Source organism: Melospiza melodia, chromosome Z (genome assembly GCF_035770615.1).
Source record: "Melospiza melodia melodia isolate bMelMel2 chromosome Z, bMelMel2.pri, whole genome shotgun sequence".
NCBI lineage: Eukaryota > Metazoa > Chordata > Aves > Passeriformes > Passerellidae > Melospiza > Melospiza melodia.
Window position 1 is genome coordinate 7,443,761 of NC_086226.1, and position 19,738 is coordinate 7,463,498.

Below are 19,738 nucleotides of genomic sequence, written 5' to 3' on the forward strand. Positions count from 1 at the left end.
TGTCTATGAAAGGGGCAGACTGAGCATCACTGAAAGCAGCTGAAAAGCCCAAAACTGCCCCTGAAATCATCTTCCAAAACTCACTGCACCATACAGTCAGAGGCAAAGATCACAGTGACATTATCACCTGTGCAAAAAGCCAGGGGATTAAGTAGTAATAGAGACAAGAAAAGCCTGAGGTGATGCTTGTTAGAAGCTGTGGAGACTTGAATGGATATGAATTTTATTGTCAAGCTGACCCAGCGAAGTTACTTAGTTTAAATTTTCCTATGCCAAACTTCAGCTGAAATAAATTTCTACCCAAGAAAAGTGTTCATTAAACATTTCACTTAGAGATAGGAAAGTGTAGTGTGGGAATATGAAGCTTTTCAACTGCTCAGGCTTTAAAAATATAACAATGTCAGCCTTCTCCACTTTCCATGATCTGGCTCCTCACTGTTTGGAGAGTACAGTGTTCTTCACTGAGATGGGCTCACTGCAGCCAATCATCTGTTTATTCATAAGACATTATTCTAGAATGAAAAGTGTCACCTGGGTTTCAGTGTATTGTTTAAGATTTTTGAGGGGGTTTCTTCCCATGATTTACAGCCATGTCTACCATATGTATTGGTTTCTAAAGTTTGTCCTGATTCCCCAAGGACAAAGAGAAAACAATTCCCGTCTCTCCTTTTTAAAATGGGTGGAGGGGAATGGGAATATGGGGAAGGAAACGTAGGAGAGGTATCTTTCTTTGTTAGAGGCTAGCCACAGTCAGACTGCAAAGAAATGGAGGCATCCTGCTCGTTGCAGAATGATTTTCTGTGGAGCAATCATATTAGTCAAGAAAGATATGAAGACTCAGAGGTTTCTATCTCTTTCCACACATGAAATTTAAAACATAAACTTTTAAAAAACCAAACTTGTAATAAAACTGTGAGATTTGGCCAAAAACTACCCTGGGCCCAACAGATGAATCAGGCTTTGGCAGTTTCCAAGGTCGTTCCCTGTCACAACAGTACATTGCAACATGAGAAAATAATTTTCAGGCTTCTGGAAATATCTCCTCATCCTTACCACATAACCTAGCAAGAAGTCTCAAATGAAGAGACTCTTTTGGTCAGCAGCTGCATCCAAACCTGTGTTATTTGATTAAGCTGAGGGCTGTGAAAAGCAGCCAGCAACACAAACTTTTTGTAGGAAGAGATGATTCACTGGCTTTACTGGCAGCAGCAGAGAGAACTCTGTGTCCCCTTCCCACTGGATGCACTGTCCTCTTGCCTTTACACCCTGCTCATGGCTCCCACCAGTGTCATCCTCAGGGACCAAGGATTGCATGGAAAATTCACTTGCTGTGCAGGGAATGCAGCCACATGCCTTCTGCTGGCACACTGCACCTCAGGGGCAAATAGGTGGAACCTCACAAGGGCCTGCAGCAGCATCTGGACAAACACAGATGAAGCAAATGAAGGAAAATAATTTTGCATCTGCCCAGTATCCAGAGCTGGAGCAGATTTCTCAAACTCATCACCTGCCATTCGGGCGCAAAAGAAGCAGCCAGATATTCAATACAGCTGTGCATCCAATGCCAAGAAGGGGCAAAAAGCTGGCCTTTCAAAAGGTGTCTGCTGTCCTCTTGCTAATCTCTCAGTTTGCAGTGCATGTGGGTGTGGTGGTGTTCACAGGGGTCCCAGGGTGAGGGAAGAGATGAGGATCTGACTCCATGTTTCAGAAGTTTATTATTTTATGATATATATTATATTAAAATTATATATTAGAACTATACTAAAAGAATAGAAGAAAGGATTTCATCAGAAGGCTAGCAAGGAATAGAAAAAAAGAAGAATGACAACAAAAGCTTGTGTCTGACCAAGAGTCCAAGCCAGCTGACTGTGATTGGCCATTAATTAGAAACAACTACAACCAATCAAAGATGCACCTGTTGCATTCCACAGCAGCAGATAATCATTGTTTACGTTTTCTTCCTGAGGTCTCTCAGCTTCCCAGGAGAAAAAATCCTAAGGAAAGGATTTTTCATAAAACCTGTCTGTGACAGGTTAAGCAATGGTCTGTGACTGTGGTTAAGCAGTGATTCCAATGGGAGCCAGGGACAGCAGCAAAAGGAATTGCGGGATCACCTCCAGCCGTGGAGGGGCATTTACAGCCCTTCTGTGGAAGCCAGCTTCCTCCCCTGCCTCCACTTCTCTTGTAAATCCATCACAGGTCCTGCCAAGCAGCAGCATCTCCCCTTCCGTGGCTTTTCCCTGTGGCCTATGACCGCTCTTGGCACAGCACTCCCTGCTCCAAATGCAGCATCCAAGAATCCAGGGCTGATGTAGCTGCCAAAGCCATGAGAATTGTATCTGGAAACGATGGAGAGAAAATTACTCCTGTGGGGAAAAGACACTGTTAAAAATAAGTTGCTCTGTGACCAATGGAGTTAATAAGGTGACCTTTCCTACAGTTCCCTTTCCAATCTCCTCCACCCAGATACTGCAGCTCCTTCCAGCATCTGCTACTAGTTTGGCTGGAGATTTGGGTCCTGTGCTGTGGCTGGCTTGGAGCAGTACCTGAATTGCTTCATTATCCAGGACACAAGTGCTCCTTGGTCCACAGCAGGTATATTGTGCAAAACTCTGCCTCTGGCTTGTGTGGAAGGAGCAGGGAGCAGCACTTATACAGATCTTTCTGCTCTATCCAGCTGGCAGTTTTCACAAAACTGTGAGCAAATTAAAATCTTGCACATCTCTTACTAGATGAAAAGTGTGGTGGAAATCATACTTTTGGGGACATAGTGGGGAAAGAGGAAAGAAATACAGGGGAAAAGTAAATGCAACACTTTGGTCCCCTAGGTAATTAGGTTTAAAAATACTGACAAATGACAATACTATGAACTTTACACACTGACTTAGTACAGGATAACCTGCAGTATCAATTAGGGACACAGTGGAAGTGTGAGGTCACGCTTGCTGCAACCTCTAAAAGATTTTCTGATCTCATTAAAGTCACTTTCAAGCTAATTTTAAGCAAGTGTGAGTGATTGTCAGAAAGGTCAGAGAGGGAAAGGGAGAAAGAGAAAAGAAATGCAGTAATAAAACCTGCCAAGAAATTACATCCCCACCAGAGGTGCAGTGTGACCCCATCAAAAGGCCACTCTGTCCCTCAGGAAATCTGGTTTTCCTGACAATTTTCTGGAGAAGCTGCAGAGAAAAACAATTGTAACTTGCTGCACTGCAAAAGAGTGCAATATCTGGTGATTTCTGAGATTTCTCCATCTCTGTTTTTCTGGGATACTATGGTTTTTCCTGAAACATTGGACCTTGATCTTTGAAAAGCAACTCTGAAATGCTGAAAGAGGAGATAGCCAAAATTATGTTAGAAAGCTCCACCCTCTGCAGCTGCTGCAGTTACCAGTTTTTGCCATGACTTTCACTGTGCTGATCCAGGGCACAATCAGAAAAAGCAGAATAAGAATAGGGAAGGGACCTTTAGCACTCTTAGCACGTGGCATCAAGACCTGCAAACTGCCAAGTCCACAGCAGAAATTATTTTCTCTGACAGGCTTTTTGTTTCAAATTCTGATTTTTTTTTTCTGATTTTAACATGTATTTGCTCCTGCTAGTGAATTTTTTCCAGTAATTTCATTCATTTTCATTTATGTCACTGTAGTCTGTCTACATGATAGCTGAGAGATGATGAGCCAAGTTTACAGCATCAAAGCTCAATTTGTATTTTTGAATTTTCTCATGTCTTGATGAAGAAACCCAGCCATTTTTGAAACCCAAAAGCCGGTAATGCAGAGGAAAAAGGTGACTCTGGTGCCAGCTCATGTCTTCCTAGAGAATCCTTCTTGAGAAAGGTGTACTCCTTCTTGCAAAAGTTGGGAAACTGAGACGTAAACCTTCCCACTGAGTTGCCAACAATAACAGTAGAAAAGCATCTTTTCAGGAAGAAAGTCTGTTTTCCTCTTTGTTGCCTCTCTCAGAGGTTTCCTGTGCATTATTTCCCCATGATGAGCTGCCAGCCAGCTCTCATTTTAATCAGAAAACATAAGCCAGCATAAATGCCGGCATTTTAAACCAGCCTTCCTTTCTCTGACACTTTTCTGTGGGTTGTGTTGAGGCATCAGAGAGCTGAAAAGCTGAGCTGGTGTGGGTTTAGAGGTTTTGTGGCAGTGCTGCTCAGCCAGGGAGGGTTTGCTCCTGAGCTTGGGCAACAGAATATCTCGATGCAGGGGAAGGAAGAGCCTGTGCCAGAAATAGCTGTAAGGCTCCAGCATGTCCCACAGACCACCAGGCAGACACAATCTTCCTCTAAATATCCAAAAAGGGTGGGTGAGCAGTTCCTCATGTGCAGCAGATGGGCTGCAGAGAGAGGAACTGCCCAGCCAGCACAGATGGAGGAATGGGAGAGCATGGATGTGTACCAGGAATGTGCATCACAGAGCCCAGTAAATTCTGGTCCCCCACCAGTCCTTCCCCTTCTCCTGCTCAGAGCTGTCCTAAAGAGCTTGAAGGTCTCCCTCTGCACAGCCTGAGTCACCATTCTTGTTGTTTAAATAGCCTCAAAACACCAAAATTACTTCATGAAAAAGGATTGGGAAAGACATATGCCAGATGCCCAGCTTGGTTTTGGTCCAGTCTGTCTGGATTTTCTGCAGGGGCTGAACATCAGCCATGAAGATGCAAACAGGGAGTTTCCACAGCTGCCTCTGACAGCTTACCCCTCAACCAGGCAAAGAGAGCAGGGCCCACAGGCAGGGGTTTCTGCACAAAACTGGAAGGAAGAGAAGCTGGAAATGCAGAATGATACTGATTAATTACTTGATAACACCTTCATGGTGTTGGCCAGTGACCAGGTCTTCTTGCCAAGTACAGCAGAAGTAGACACAGCACTCCCTGATATGGTTTAGTGGGTGTGGTGGTGTTCAGTTCAGAAGTTGAACTTGATGGTCTTGAAGGGCTTTTCCAGCCTTTATTAATCTGTTATTTATAAATTTATGGCTTTTTTATTTCCCACAGGTCCTTAGTGTCCTAAGCACCATGTGCATTCAGTCTGGGGCCATTCATGACCTGTGGTACTTGTTAGCAACTTTGTCAGTTCATAGCAAATCTAGCACATAATTGGCATCATGATCATCACTTCCTGTAATCTGAAGGACCTCATAACACCGTAATTAATTTCTTACAGTGTCCCTTTTGCCATCGTGCAAACAATGACAATTTCATCTCCCAGTTTAGGAGAAAAACAGTTTCCCACGCTCATGTCTGCAAGTTTCCTGAGTGACCCGTAGACGTTTGAGAGCCCAAGACAGATAAATAAAGCCACAGCTACAGTCCCAGACCAACCAGTCTGAATCACACTTTTCAAAAACTTCTGTCCAGCAAAGCTGTGTGTCAGACCACTGTCACTGTATGTGAATACTCAGTCATGGCCTTTGCAGTATAATAAAGAAACAGGAGGAGGGAAATGGACTAATTAAAACATCTTGAACCCATCCATTTACAGACACATTGTGTGGGAACTTAAGTTATGAAAAGCCTGACTAAGTTAAGTTATGAAAAGCCTGACTTCTTAGGCATACCCTGAGCTCAGCATTCTGTGGCTCAGCATCCTGCAACACTCTCTGCCACCCCTCCAGAGCTCCTGCAGCAAGGCCAGCTTTCCAAACAGATTTTTTGCACAGGCTGTGACAAGCTACTTCCCAAATTGCATCAGCCTCTCTGAATCCAACCAGCCCTATGAGATGGGTCCTCATCTGGGCCCCACAGAAGGTTTTTTGATTTCCTAAAGTTGTAACCTCACAGCTCCTTTAGCCTGCACAGAGCCAATACCCACAACCAGCTCCTCTTTTGGGAATCATCTGCCAATAGTTTTCAGGTTTTTCCCTAGCAGGCCACACCATTTGCAGCAGAATGCTGCTTGGAAAGAGTCTGATTTTCCCTACCAGATTCTTCTGAGGATAAAATCTGAATCCATCACTGCATAACACAAGTTTGTGACTAAGATGCTCAAGAGTTTATTCCCTGGACGTGAAACCTGACATGAGGTGTGACCATGGGATGCAATGCAAAAGAAACGTTCCCTTCCTGATATCTGTGACATCTGAAAACCAAACAACTGAGTCAGCAGTGGCAGCACCCAGATGTCCAGCCTCCTGCACATCAGCTCTTGCCCTAGCAACTGGTAAACCTTACAAGTATGCTTGGAGTGATTTATTTGGTGATTCCACGTTAGGTGCAGGGGTAAATTTTGTTTTCATTCACTCATACACATGAGAGAACTCAGTGATCCTGGAGGTCTTTTCCAATCTGAATAATTCTCTGATCCTAAGACAGCCTGCCATAGTTGAGATATGTATAGGGAAGGAGAGATGCTTCTTCCATGTGTCAGCAACAGAAGTGGATACTAAATGCTGTTCTTCACATTTGCAACCCAGAGAAGGGAAAATATCGTGAAAATTTGGGAACAGCAAGTGTTTATCCAGTAGAAGTGTCCAAGGAGTTAGGAGGTGAAACCATGCAGGCTTTGACACAAGGTTATCCTACTCCTGACCTGTGGAGCATTTGCTCTCTGTGCTAGACAGCTTTAAGGTAAAATATGTTCTCCAGGGAAAATACATCACTCTGGATCTGGGATCCTTCCCACCCAACACTTTGTGTCTGGGGTGGAGGTGCCTCTGCCAGTGGTGGATCTCACAGTGCAAAAGGGAATGTGTAGTTCAATTAGAAGCTGATCTCCAAGAGCAGTGTTGACTCAGCCATCCTAGGAATTTAATACATGTTCAGATGCAGACCCTTTGCTGAAGCCCAGATTTGGTCAGATTGCTCAAAACCCACCTATCCTTTCCTGAAAGAGCTGGAAAAAATTATATGTCTGGTGTGCAGCAGGACACATGTTCCTGTCTGCAATAAAGCCTTTTTGTTCACTCCCTGTTTGTCTTTCCTTTGCCTTTGAAGTGAGAGCTCCAGAATACACACTGAACCTGCTAGCCCAAGGTACTAGAAAATCTTCCTTATGGGAAACATAGTAATTACATTAAACAAAAATTTTTAAATGGAAACAATTTTGCATTCCTCTGCAAATACAACCCCAGACCAAGCTCTGGTCAGATAAATTGGATCCTGGTGTTCTGAGCTCCAGGTGTGAAAAAGCTGGGGGCAGGAATGCTTCCCAAAATGTGAGGAAAAAAAAAGAGAAAAATCATTTCCAGACAGATATGCTGGGAAGAAGGAGCCGAGGGGTTTTAGTATCTGATAAGAGCTGCCTTGCATGGTGCATGGCTGCACAGAGATGTAGCCCCTTCTCCATGACTTCTGCTGCTCTGCTCCTTTCCAATCCACCCACCCAGCTCAGGGCTGTGTCCCCACCTCCCTCTACCCTACTAAATCACCAGCCTGCTGAGCAAAATTCTTGCATGTCCATCTTCCTGTTTCAAATCTGCTATGTGTTTTCTGCCTGCCACCAGGCTTTCTGGCTGGCTAAGCATGTTAGTAAAGCACCAAAACTTCAGAGAAGAGAGAGGGAATGGCAGGAAATGGTCAATTTTCCACTGTCTGGGAAGGCAGGACAGCGGTCTGAGCCCTCTTGGCTGTACAAAAGGGGAGATAAAGGTTGTTGATGACATGGTGGGTGTTGAGGGTGAGGAAGGCAGCTCCAGCCATGCAGAGCTGTGAGTGTCTGTGTCTCGGGTGGCTGAAGTATCTGCAGGATCTAAGGGAGGATCTGGTGTTCACATGTCTGCATGCGCGCGTCTGTGTGGGAGTAGGGTTTGCATATATTATAACGAGAAGCTGCAGATGGAAACAACCCATTTTGGTGTCTAAGGCCTGGTTCACAGCCCATTAAAATCAGCAGGAGTCATTCCACTTACAGTGGTGGGGTTTGGCCCCATCTCTCCTTGCCCTTCCCCAACATGCCTATGGCCTCAAGGGCCGCTCCTTGCTGCATATCCTCAGTTCAACCCTGTGGGCAGTGGGGCTTCCCATGTTTCCCAGAGTGGTGCCTTTACAGGGGATCTCTGGACATGCTCCCCCTCTGCTGTCACACCCTGCACTTACTGAGAGGCAAGTGCTGCTCATTCATCTCTCCTTGCTCAAGACACCGAGATGCCTCTGTTTGATTTGGTTTAGTAAATTGGCGTCACCAGGGGGCTTTTTCCATCTTTTGTGTGGCTTTTATCTGAACACACTTCAACATCATCTCCCTCCTCAGAAGCCAGAAGGTGAAGTCAGAAAAGCTCACCATCCTATCACCTTCACCCAGTCTATCACGTTTTCCCCCAGCTCTGCCTGAACCTTGTTTAACCTGTCTGCATCCATTTCTGAAAGGTCTTCATTCTAGGTCTCAGACATCAAAAGCTAATGATCCTTTGGTCCGATGGCTGCATTCTGTGCACAGTGATGGTGTTGCTTTCTCTCCTTTGGTTTTGTCAGGTTGTTGCTGCACTCCCGTGTATAAAAGAGCCCTTTAAGATCTTATCAATTCCACATTAGTGTGGTAATATCCTGTAAACAAGGCACATCCCTGCCTTTTGTTTCTCAGTAAAATCACATGATTATGCTCTTGAAGACTTTCGCTTCGCAGTACAAATGTTTTCCATTTGTAACAGCAGTTTAAAATGTGGATGTTGGAACAGGATCAAGCACAAGGGTATCAGTCATAAAGATGCAGGTTTGTTTCCACTCATCACTCCATCATTTATGCAGCCACAGATTGCAACAGTTTTGTTTGCCACAACATTGAGTTGGAGGTCAAAATTAAGCTACTTCTGCTTTCTGCGCCACAAACCCTCATCAGAAGTATTGCTGTCTGCTCTCCCCCTTGTCCTTCCCGAAATACCACCCCAGCACCATGGCTCTCTGGATGTGTATCACCCAAGTCTTGACCAGGCTGAACAGATCCATTCAGCTTTTCCATCCTGATAGGATCACAGGCTGGAGTGGAATGAGCAGGAAGGGAAGGGCTGAGCCATTGGAGCGGATCGAGGTCTGCCACGTGGGTGCCAGGAACAGTAATGCAATGTTCCACGTGAGCGTGCAGGAGATGTGTTCAGGGATAATGTACTTACACAAATAGAGAATTTTTTTAATTCCAGGATTTTATCAGATCTGGAAAAATGCTGAATGAGTGGGTCGCTGCAGTATCAGTGTATGGCTACACCATGAAGAGGGAACTGTGTTCCTTCTTTAACATCCACTGTAACTGTACAACCTCTGCAAATAATTAACTGAGTCTAACCAGACTCTTTAGCCTGCATTGAATCTGTATTATTAGTTCACTCCCTACCTCAAAAATTAATTTTCACTCTCAGACCCATGCCCCTTTATTATAATAAATAATGTGACATTTTATCCCAAATAATTTGGTGGGAATACTAGAACGAAAGGAGTTTCAGCCTGTTTGGGAAGAAGGGAAAGTCAGGGGAGACAAAAACTGCAAGAACATTCAGTCCCCATGCTGCAAGTTATAAGCTGATCACGTATACATTCATGCATACACATGTAGGCGTAGTCAACTCACTACTGCCACGTGTTGTGATCTGGTTTCAGCAGCCAAGGCTTTCCTAGCACTGAACTAGGAGATAAAATTGCATTGCTTGATCCCTGGAACCCCATGCCCAAAACGTGTGCTTGCCCTGTTGAGCTTGGGTGTGGGGGACATCTTTTGTGAAAAATCTTTTCTTTAGGATTTTTTCTGCTGAAGCTGAGAAGTTTCACCAACAAAAGTAAACAATTATTATCTGCTGCTGTGCAATGCAACAGGTCTACACGTGATTGGCCCCTCTTGGATGTTTATAATTAATGGCCAATCAAGACAGACCTATCTCGGACAGAGTCTGAGAGAGCTGCCTTTTGTTTTCATTCTTTCTTTTGTATTATTAGCTTAACCTTCTGAGGAAACCTTTCCTTTCTATTTCTTTTTAGTATAGTTATAATGTAATGTATATATATCATAAAATAATAAATCAAACCTTCTGAACATGGAGTCAACATTGTCATCTCTTCCCTCATCCAAGAACCACTGTGAACACAGGCACACTGGGGCTTTTAGGGGCAGATACAACCATGAACTTTGCTTAATAGTCCTGTAGTCTGCTCCAAACTGGGGCATTCCTCTGGGAGCAGACACACAGGTAGATGTTGAATTTGGCTAACACCTCTCCTCTGTATACCTCAGCATCTCTCAGAGCTCTCACCCCTCCATCCTTTAGCCCACAGCCAACACTAAGTCCCAGGTATGGCAATGCTGCCTGACAAGGTGTTTTCCTCTGTGCTTTTGTGTGACACCAACCCAAGGATGCCCATGAGGCAAGGGGTGGCTGGGGCAGAATAGCCAGGGGGTGGCAGATGTAGAAGTGGGAAGGCTATACAAGCTGTGGGTGTAGTTCAGCCAACAGAGAGGAAATAAGAATGGAGCTGAAGTTTCCCATTAGTTGGACTCCCAGCAGTCTGTCACCATGGAAAGCTACCTTAATTAAAAGTTCCCAACATAAGCATTTATTCCAGATAATCATGAAACTTAAGACTAAATGGGTGAGTGTCTGGTAAGGTGCAGATTGCTTACTGCAGTGTCTTGTACTCTGAACCAAATACTGTTTGTGGCCCAGGGCCAGGAACAGCCCTTTGGGCTGAGGGACTCAGGCTCCTGCTTGGACCAACAACATACAAGCATTGGAAAAAGGGGCAAGTGACATTTCTACTTGGAATGAACCTCTCAGGAACTCATGTCCAATCCTTTTCAGAGCCTGGAAAAGTGGTTTTTGTAAGTTGCCACTTATACTGAAATAGTGGATGTAGACTCTAGGGCTGGCTTGAGAGCACCCAATTCCTGTGAAGGGTTTGAAGACTTCACACAGTCTCATATGGTCTCAGTATGGACAAAGCAGTGAGAGAATGCAACGTAAAACCAACCACAATTGAACTGATGAAGGTTTAAATGAGATTAAATCAACAAGGAAACAAAAGAAGTGTAAGTGCTGTCTTTATTCTGTGAAAATATAAAAGAAGAGCTAATCTGAAAATAAAATCCCCATGCAGAAGAAGCTACAGCAAAAAGGTCTAAGTTGCAAACCACTGCTGGGGTTTGCTGTGGGTTTTGCTCAACCCAGCACCAGTGAGAGTCAGAAAAGTGCCTTCTCCAGGATGAATCCTGATAGGACAGGAAGGAAGATCGTGTGCGTAGGGGCACCCCCAGCACTGTACACCACGCTGTACATAGCAGAAGCTGGTCTGCACTGGAACCGTTTCAGCTTTATGTCCATCATCCCCAGGCTGTTTTTGCCATCTCCTACCATGGTGCATTCAGAAATGGTGGTGCAACCCTTCATGGCAGCTTTCAGAGACAGTCCGCCTGTGTAGGGAAATAGAAGAAATGCATGGCATGTATCAGGGGATCCAATTCCCATCATTAATCCCACCCTGGCCAGTGGAGTGCCCATTTCCAACCTAAGAACTGCCCATTCATTACATCCAGTTGGTTCCAAACCCACCAGAACTATCTGTTCCCATCCTGTGAACAAAGCTGAGGAAACAGCAAGGCCATCTTGGTTTACTCGAAATACAAGTAATTTAAGGTTTGTCTTCTTTCTTTCTGCTAAATAAAGATGACTTTTAAAAATTCTAAGCATTTAAATTTAAGAAGTGAAAATGTCTTAAGTAGTTCTCTTTCTCATGTTTAAAGATTCTCCTGCCCAAACTTTGGCTTCCTAAAGGGCTGTGTAGCAGTACACCAGGTATTCATTGTCTCCTTCTCTCTCTGACCCTCTCATGACATTCAAACTGGATAACTTTCTGTCAGTCAGATTTGATATGGAGTTGAGAAGTCTCAGTGACGAGACAGCCTGAGCCATTTATTAAGAGGAATTATTTCTCAAAGTCTTTATAGTATTTTAGCCAAACCAAGAGAGAAACCTACTGACAGGCCCACTGAAACCCTGAACATGTCCTTTGCCACCACTGGAGCATTTACAAGAGGAGACCCAAGCAGGTGCTGAGTGCCCAACTCCCCACTCAGATATTCTTGCTCCTGCTGCTTGCTTTTGCTAGTGTTGTTCCTGTGTCTCTGCTGTGCAGATTACAGAGGTCTGGAATACTTTGTTGGACAATTTTATCTCAAATACAAATAAAGGCACTCCATTAGCTCCTCACCTCCCTGTGCTCCCCTACACTGCTGCTTTCTCTGCACAGTTTATCACACTGCAGAGGCCTTCCCCATTCACAGTGGTTGATCAATCAAGTTAAGACAAGTTGGGAGGATTTTTTATTTCAGTCATACACTGAATTAATTTTGCCACTCTATTTTCATTGCTGTGACTATGAAAATTCTTATTTTCCTTCATGTTGTCTCTGTGAAACATGATCTAATTCAGGGTTTGGACAGCACATTAGTAAAGTCTATAGGAAGGACCTTCAGGCACCACATCATCACCAAGCAATATTATCAAGTCAAAGGAACTTCATCCATAACCATATACAAGATAATTGTTTTTCAGTCTGCTCCTACAGCCGGTTGCTGCCCTTTATTTCCATGGGTTTTTTCCTGCCTGCAGGAGCACAGGTGTGCCATGACAGGTGGAAGTCTTTTACCGGCAGCAGGGATGGAAAGGAGAGTGACCAGAAAAATTGCTGTCTACTTTCCTCTCTCTAATTACAGGACCTAAGGTGGGAAAAAGATTTCTGATGGAGCTGTTCAAAGGCCGGACTTCAAGGCAGGGGACCTGTCCCTGGCTTTCCTCATGCAAAACACCACTGCAACTGTGTCTTTTCCCACATGACTGGCGTTACCCCATGGGAAAAGCAATGTTTCTGCAAAGCTCCATTTGATGATCCTCCACGGAGCTTGCAACTGGCTCAGATCCAGGCTCACCCTCATACATGCTAGCTAGGGCCAGCAGGTTCAGGGGCTTGGTCAGGTTTGTTACACACCCGTGTACCAGATTGCCCCAAGAAACCAGTTCCACTCTTGGTCTCAGTTATGCCATGTTATGAAGAATTCCAGCAATTATCCATGCCTGACTGGGAAGAAGGAAAGGAAAATGACACCTGCCCTTTGATCAGTCTAAAGTTTTCAGTTTTCAGCTTTAAGTTCCTTATATCTTCCCTTTTTTTTTTATTTCACACCTTTAGCCCATTCTTATCTCAGTAGAGCTTTATCTTAGACTAATTTCACCCACTTTACCAAGAAGATGAAAAACAGCCCCAAATGATAGGCAGTTACCTGCATTCATTAACCCAGCAAGGTCAACACATTGGTCTTCAGATCCAGTGCAGTTTACAACTTCATTGCCACACTGAAAGGAGTCCACACTGTAGCAGGCAGGACACTGGTATCCATTGGGCACATCATTATCTGGTGGCACTGGAATGAAAGGCAGGGGCTGTAGCTGCTTTCAGTGAGGGAATGAGAGGAATAACACAGGTGATGGCCTCACCATGGGGTGGATCAGACAGAAAGGGGAAGGGCTGCAAGGAAAATAAAGAGTTTACATGACACAGAGGTGGTCCGACAGTCATCACCCATGCAGCAAACCAAGTGGCTCTTTGCTTTCACCTTCCCATAGTTCACAGTGACAGGACCAAGGTTGCAGACGTGGGATGGCAGGCAGGACTTGATGGATGAAGAGATGGCCATCCCCCCTGTCACGGAGCAGAAGGCAATGCCAAGTTGTTCAACACAAAGTAACTCGCTTCCCCTCCCGTTAGTTCATGTACCAACTTCTAGGCAGCTGTCCCAGGGCCTAAGAGGGACCCCTAAGCCCCCTGAGAAGCACCACTGTGAGCAGGACACTGCAGAGATGAGGGTGTGACACGTGCCTCTGACCCAAAGCACAGGCTTGCTTAGCCTGTGTAAAATCTGCAGAGCGCACAGTCCATCCCAGCCACAAGCATCCTGACATGGTCCACCCATCAGCCAAACCCAGAGGGTGTGAAGGGGAGGAGAATGGTTAAACTGAGTCTGCTGAAGTGCTTGGAGGATGAAAGGTGGGTGCAGCAGCAGAAGAAGGCAGGCACTGAAGTTGCCAGCACCAAAGCTGGTAGGATATGAGCCAGACTCCAGTCTAAAAGGTAACAATCACATCACTGAGGCTGGGCCATGCCTCTAACACTACTTAGTGTCCAGCAGTGTTAGGGCTCAGCATCAGCTTTGACTTATCAGCTACAGGGACGTGGTTACTGGTTGACAACATTTCCTCTGAGGACAAGCTGAAAGAGCTGGCGTTGTTCAGCCTGGAGAAGAGCAGGCTCCTCTAGAGACCTCATAGCAACTTCCAGTGCCTAAAGGAGCTACAAGAGAGCTGGAGAGGGGCTTTTGACAAGGACATGAACGAATAGGGCTAGAGGGAATGGCATCAGACTAAAAGAAGATTAGATATTAAGAAGAAATTCTAGACAATGAGGGTGGTGAGGCACTGGAACAAGTTACCAGGGGAAGCTGTGTGTGTCTCCCATCTCTGGCAGTGTTTAAGGCCAAGTTGGATGGGGCTCTTAGCAACCTGCTCTACTGGAAGGTCTCCCTGCCCAGAGCAGGGGGTTTGAAACTAGATGATCTTCAAGGTTTCTTCCAACCTAAACTGATTGATGATGATGATGATGATGATTACTATGATAAGGTGATAGCTCAGCCCTGGTGGCACTCCAGGATTGCATGGTGTCCCCATCCCAGCTTGAGGACAGGCAGGCTTCTCTCTCCACACATCCCCAGCACTGGGTGTCAGCACCTTAGTGTAAGTCAAGGTTGAATCTCCCAACTTCCTGACTCAACTATTCACCTTCACCAGAATTAAAAGCCAGTGTGTCCCCCCACTATGAGGTTTTGGTCCTTTCCTCCACAACTAAGAACCAAACCCTCCCACTAGAAAACTGCTTCTCAAAATAGAAGAATAAAGAGCTTTTCCTGTCCCAGACTATCCTGATCTCTGGGTCTTCTGTCAGTAAAAGGAACAGGTTATCCAAGGATGGACCGTACAGTGACAGAACCAGGGAGAGAAAGGCAAGTCCCTATGCCAGCCCCACTCTGAAAGCCACTCTGGCTTAGAGGATGTCTCACCTATTAGGACTTCATGCAGAATAATGCCACAAGTGTCTTCACCACCAGTGCAGGTTTTCATGGGGCCAGAGCAGCTTTTTCCCATACTGTGACATACCTCACACTGAAGGCAGGTCCCTGGGGAGAGGAGGACACATTCCTGAGCAGCAGCCATAAGGGATCTCACTTCCTCTTTCACTGATGTTTGATTTCAGCATTGATCAGCACTTTTCACATTTCTCTTCCCTCATGTTTCATTGTGCAATCTGTGCTGGGCTTTTCCAGAGTTGCTGACAACAGCAGCCCTGCAAACCCTTCATCCTGGCAGGCACTCAGGTGTTCCTGGATTCACAGACCCCAGATTCTCTCTTCGTGGAGAATAAGGGCACCTGAATGGCTGGGGAACAAGAGCTGCCAGCAGGCACTGGCCGTGGTCTGTACAAACTGCAGGCTTTCTCTGTAACCATTATCTCTTTGTTTATTTCTTTGTAGGCATTAGGGGAAACCACTTCACCAGATACCTGCTGGAACACTTTAAGCAGACCAGAATATCAGATATTCTTCAGGAAACACTTAGAAAGGAACAGCATGTATTTCAACAGAGAGCAAACAGGATCTCTTCCATGACACACACCCACAGAGTCCAGTGTGTAGATGAACAGGCCCAGGGCACGTGTCACCTAAACCCAGGTGCCAACTAAGGCACCTTGCAGTGGCCATGCCATCTGCTGTGACCCAAGTCCTCCAAGAGAGCTGTGCTTTTCTGGAGCAGAGCTGAAGGACAGCTGAGATGACATGATGTCCAAAATGTCACACAGCCCTGGACCTGAGTAAAATAAATGAGCTTGGAGATCGATTCAGCTTTCCAAAGGTCTGGCTGCCTCAGGGCAACCTGAGTCACTCTGGTGCCTGTCCTGGCTGTACCACCAGTGAGCACCACACAAAATCAGACTGTGAACTCACTTTGTTAATGCCAACACCTTCATCTGCACATTGACTCATGGGACCAAAGATCCCCCAAGACCAGTCACCCTCTCCCCTGTGCAGTGCAAATCCCCCAAGATGAGGAGGGTTCCTGGCTCAGATGGCAGCACTTGCCTCACACACTCCATTCCCAGACCTCTTTCATGTCTCACAACCCCACAGGTCCCAGTGAAAAACTCACCTGGGTCCAGGAAAGCCAGGAGGAAGCTGAGTCCAAGGGATACCCGCATGCTGATGGGACGTAAGCAAGGGAGCTGCCAAACCTCACCCAACAAAGCACTGTGTGCCACAAGGGCTTTATAAACTGGGAGGAAAGGGGTGTTTTAGGGAAGTAGAGGTTGGGGAAGTTTTCTGAACATTATATATATACTGCTGGGCACTAACACCAGTGTTTGCTTTTTCTTTTAAAGCACAGGTTTTGCCTTTTTCTTCACATGAGTGATGCTGTTTGGTTTTGCCCTGTTTAGAGCGTGCATCCTGTGGGGTAAGACTGGCATTCCTGGTGATACCAGGTATGTCTCTGGTAAAGACTTTGAGCAATGTTCAGCCTCCATCATCTATATGGATGATGGAGAGGAAACCATTTGAAAAGCCCTGGTGGTCTCACTGTCAGGCCCAAAAAAACAAAGTACAGCAAGGAGCAGCCAGGAAATTCCCCTGTTGAGTTTTTGGTGGTTGGTTTCCCGTTTTGTCATTCCTATCATAGAGTCAGGAGCTCTCATGCTTACAGTGCAGTGTGAAAGCAACAGTGCCAAAGCAGTGAACTTCTTCTCCAAGCTAGAGTGCAGCTCCAGTTTGCAAAGTGACTGCCAAAGCACAGCTTGGAGCAGGCTCAGTCAAGGGTTCTGGGGGCTGAATACGTCAGAGCAGCAAAGCCAGTACTCCAGCGTTTGTGTTTTGATATAAAACACTTGGCAGTTGATAAGGAAGTCTCCTATTGTCCTTCCGGGCTTTAAATTAAACCAAGTCAGCATAGAGAAATTACGGATGCAAGACAGCCTGGTCCCAGATCAGGTAAGGTTATAGCAGTTTTCCATGCCCTGGCGTCTCATGATGGGCTAATGAGAAGTGGCAGTGGCCAACTTGGCACTGGCCCACAGGGTTCCTGCCCCATGGGCAGGTTTTACCAGGATGTGCTGCCTCACTGAAACCACACCCTACCCTGAAGATATCCTCTTGTCCTGCACCGCATTGGACACAGACCCCCCAGGACTTTTTGCATTGACAGACGGGAAGAACTGAAGTGCCCTCATGCTCCTTTCCCATTTGAGAATAACATCTTCAAAGGACAGCTGTCCTTTGACATTTCCCAATATATTTAGTCCAGTGGGACCACTTTCTTAGATAAGCCCACAGTGCTGTAAGAATGGGAATCACACTGGGTAAGAGCCTTGGTCCCCCATTGTCCATAAAGATGATATCACAAGGAAACCAGGGAGAGTTATATCTTCACCCAGAAATCTTTTCAGCTCAGAAATGGTCTCATGATGCAGTAGATATGTTAAAATCAAATCAAAGTCCTGACTGCTGCCTGTTCAGGATTAAAATTAATTTCTTATTGGTCTTAAACCTCACAAAGAATAAAATCATGTCCCCAGGCAGGGGTACATAGATAGCGGTGATTCTGCCATTTGACTAAATATGGGACTGCAGATACAGATAGGAAGATGAGAAGATGTGACTGCCTCTGGTGATTTTAATTTCAAGCCCTTTCATTTAAGATGATTAGTGAAGTGCTTGGGGGCTTTCCCTGAGCAATATGAGCACACTAGTCTCACTGAATTATACAGAACTCACCTGTTTCCCACCTCTCAGGGAGGGAGGGTATGAAGCTGCAGCCTTTTTGTGTGTTTTTTAGGGATGAAACCAAGCACAGCAAGGAGGAGGCACCATCTGCAGCAATAAGAGACCTGGAAAATAACACTTATTAGAGAAGGTGAAAACAAAGGTGATCAGGCTACTCCCAGTCACATCATACAAGTCTACAGGGCTGGATAGGAAAAACTGTCATGGAGGGTTTACATTAGGTATTGGGGGAATTTTCAAACAGTGGCAATAGTGAAGCTGATTGCCTGGGAAGGTGTGGATCCTCCATCTTGGGTGGCTTGGAAAAACAGACTAGACCAGTATTTATTAGGGGATTATATCAGTTGATAGGATCCTGCTCCAGGGCTGAGAGATGGATTAGATGCTCTCTCTCAAGATTCCTTCGAAATTGGTTCTTATATTTTAATTTCATGGTGTGCATAAAGTGCCTGCCATCTGCAGTGTGTCCGTGTTTCCAGAAGGAGAGAAGGATGATAACACAGCATTCACATCTTCAGGGAGGTGAGACAGAGGCTGGGGAAGTCAGAGAAATCTGTGACACAAGAAAAGTTAAAAATCCAACCCTGAAAATAGCATTGGTAGGAAGGGGAGATGAAAAGGGACAAAATGAAAAGGAAGATCATTCTATGATAAGCAGAAGAAAGACATCCCTCTAGATGCTAGAGCATCTAAAAAAAAAAAAAAAAAAAAAAGTGAATTTGTCCTGCAGAGTTGTAGCAGAAAATTCCAATGGGTTTCATAAAATCAGGAATTATTTAGGTTGGAAAAGACCTTTAAGAACATTGAGTCGAGCCATCAATCCAATAGTGCTAACCCTACCAATAAACCATGTTCCTAAATGAAATATCTACATATCTTTTAAATACCTCCAGGAATGGTGATGCCACAACTTCCCTGGGCAGCCTCCAGTGCTTGACCACTCTTTCTTTGAAGAAATTTTCTTAATATCCAATAAAAATCTCTCATGGCACAACCTAATGCCATTTTCTCTCATTCCAACAGTCCAAACATAAAGGTATCTTTTCAAAGCATGAAAATAATATATCAGATTTATATCACAGCTGAAGAACCCAGGTCAGAAAGCTCTGAAAAATAAATCAAAGTGACAAAATTGTGACAAAGAAAGTAAAGGCTAGAAGAACTGGGGTTAACAGTTCCTGTAGGAGATACTGAATGAAAGCCTTGCACAGTCCTAATTGGTGTTCAAAGGGAGGATTCCTAAGGGAGAATTACAATGTTGGCTTTAAAAAAGAAGAAGTGAAGTCAGAGCTAAGGATAAACCCTCTGATGGTGAGATCAGCTGGGGCCAAGAGGAGCACCCTCTTCCTGTGATGAAACACTTGAGAAGGAACCAGGAGGAGAGGATGTGCCTGGGTGAAGGGTGAATCCACCAGAGCCCTGGACCCAGGCAAGCACAGAGTGGCTGCCAGCCCTCGTCCCTCACAGTCACTGCAGCGCGGTGACAAGGGCTCCCCTCAAGCAGCCCAGAGCCTGCAAAGCCCTTTCTGCAATGGCAGACAAATTGGCGCTCAGGATGAAGCCCTGTACACAAGGCTGGGGTGCTCAGCTGCACCCAAAGGGTCACCCACAGTACTGGCAGCCACAGCAGGGATGCCACCCCTTACCCACATCACCAGGACATAGATCCTGGAAAAGGCTGCAGGGACCATCACCATAGCCATTCGTAACCACAACGTGTCTCCTTTTCTTCTCTTTAGAAGACAGTGCTAACTTCCCAGCCTCACCGGGCTAACATTTGAGCTATGCTAACACAGGGCTGTCTGAGACTCCAACAGCTCTAACACTTCCAGTGAAAGAACATGCCTGAGTAATACCTCCAGTAAAGAAGCAGTGTTCCAAAAGCCCAGGCACGGGTTCTGTGGGAGCAGTAGAGCAAAGGTGTCCCCTGACCTCCGTTTAACCA

General features: G+C 45.4%; 1 protein-coding gene across 1 annotated transcript; it reads right to left on the minus strand.

Annotated features, from left to right (window-relative positions):
- Window positions 1–10,942: 10,942 nt before the first annotated feature.
- LOC134431708 (phospholipase A2 inhibitor NAI-like) lies at window positions 10,943–16,302 on the minus strand. Its single transcript, XM_063179840.1, has 5 exons — window positions 16,169–16,302; window positions 15,025–15,141; window positions 13,464–13,613; window positions 13,195–13,335; window positions 10,943–11,328 (listed from the first exon to the last, which is right to left on the minus strand). Exons 1-5 carry the CDS (start codon window positions 16,215–16,217, stop codon window positions 11,099–11,101), a joined length of 687 nt encoding a protein of 228 aa, XP_063035910.1. The 5' UTR covers window positions 16,218–16,302; the 3' UTR covers window positions 10,943–11,098.
- Between the last annotated feature and the right edge of the window lie 3,436 nt (window positions 16,303–19,738).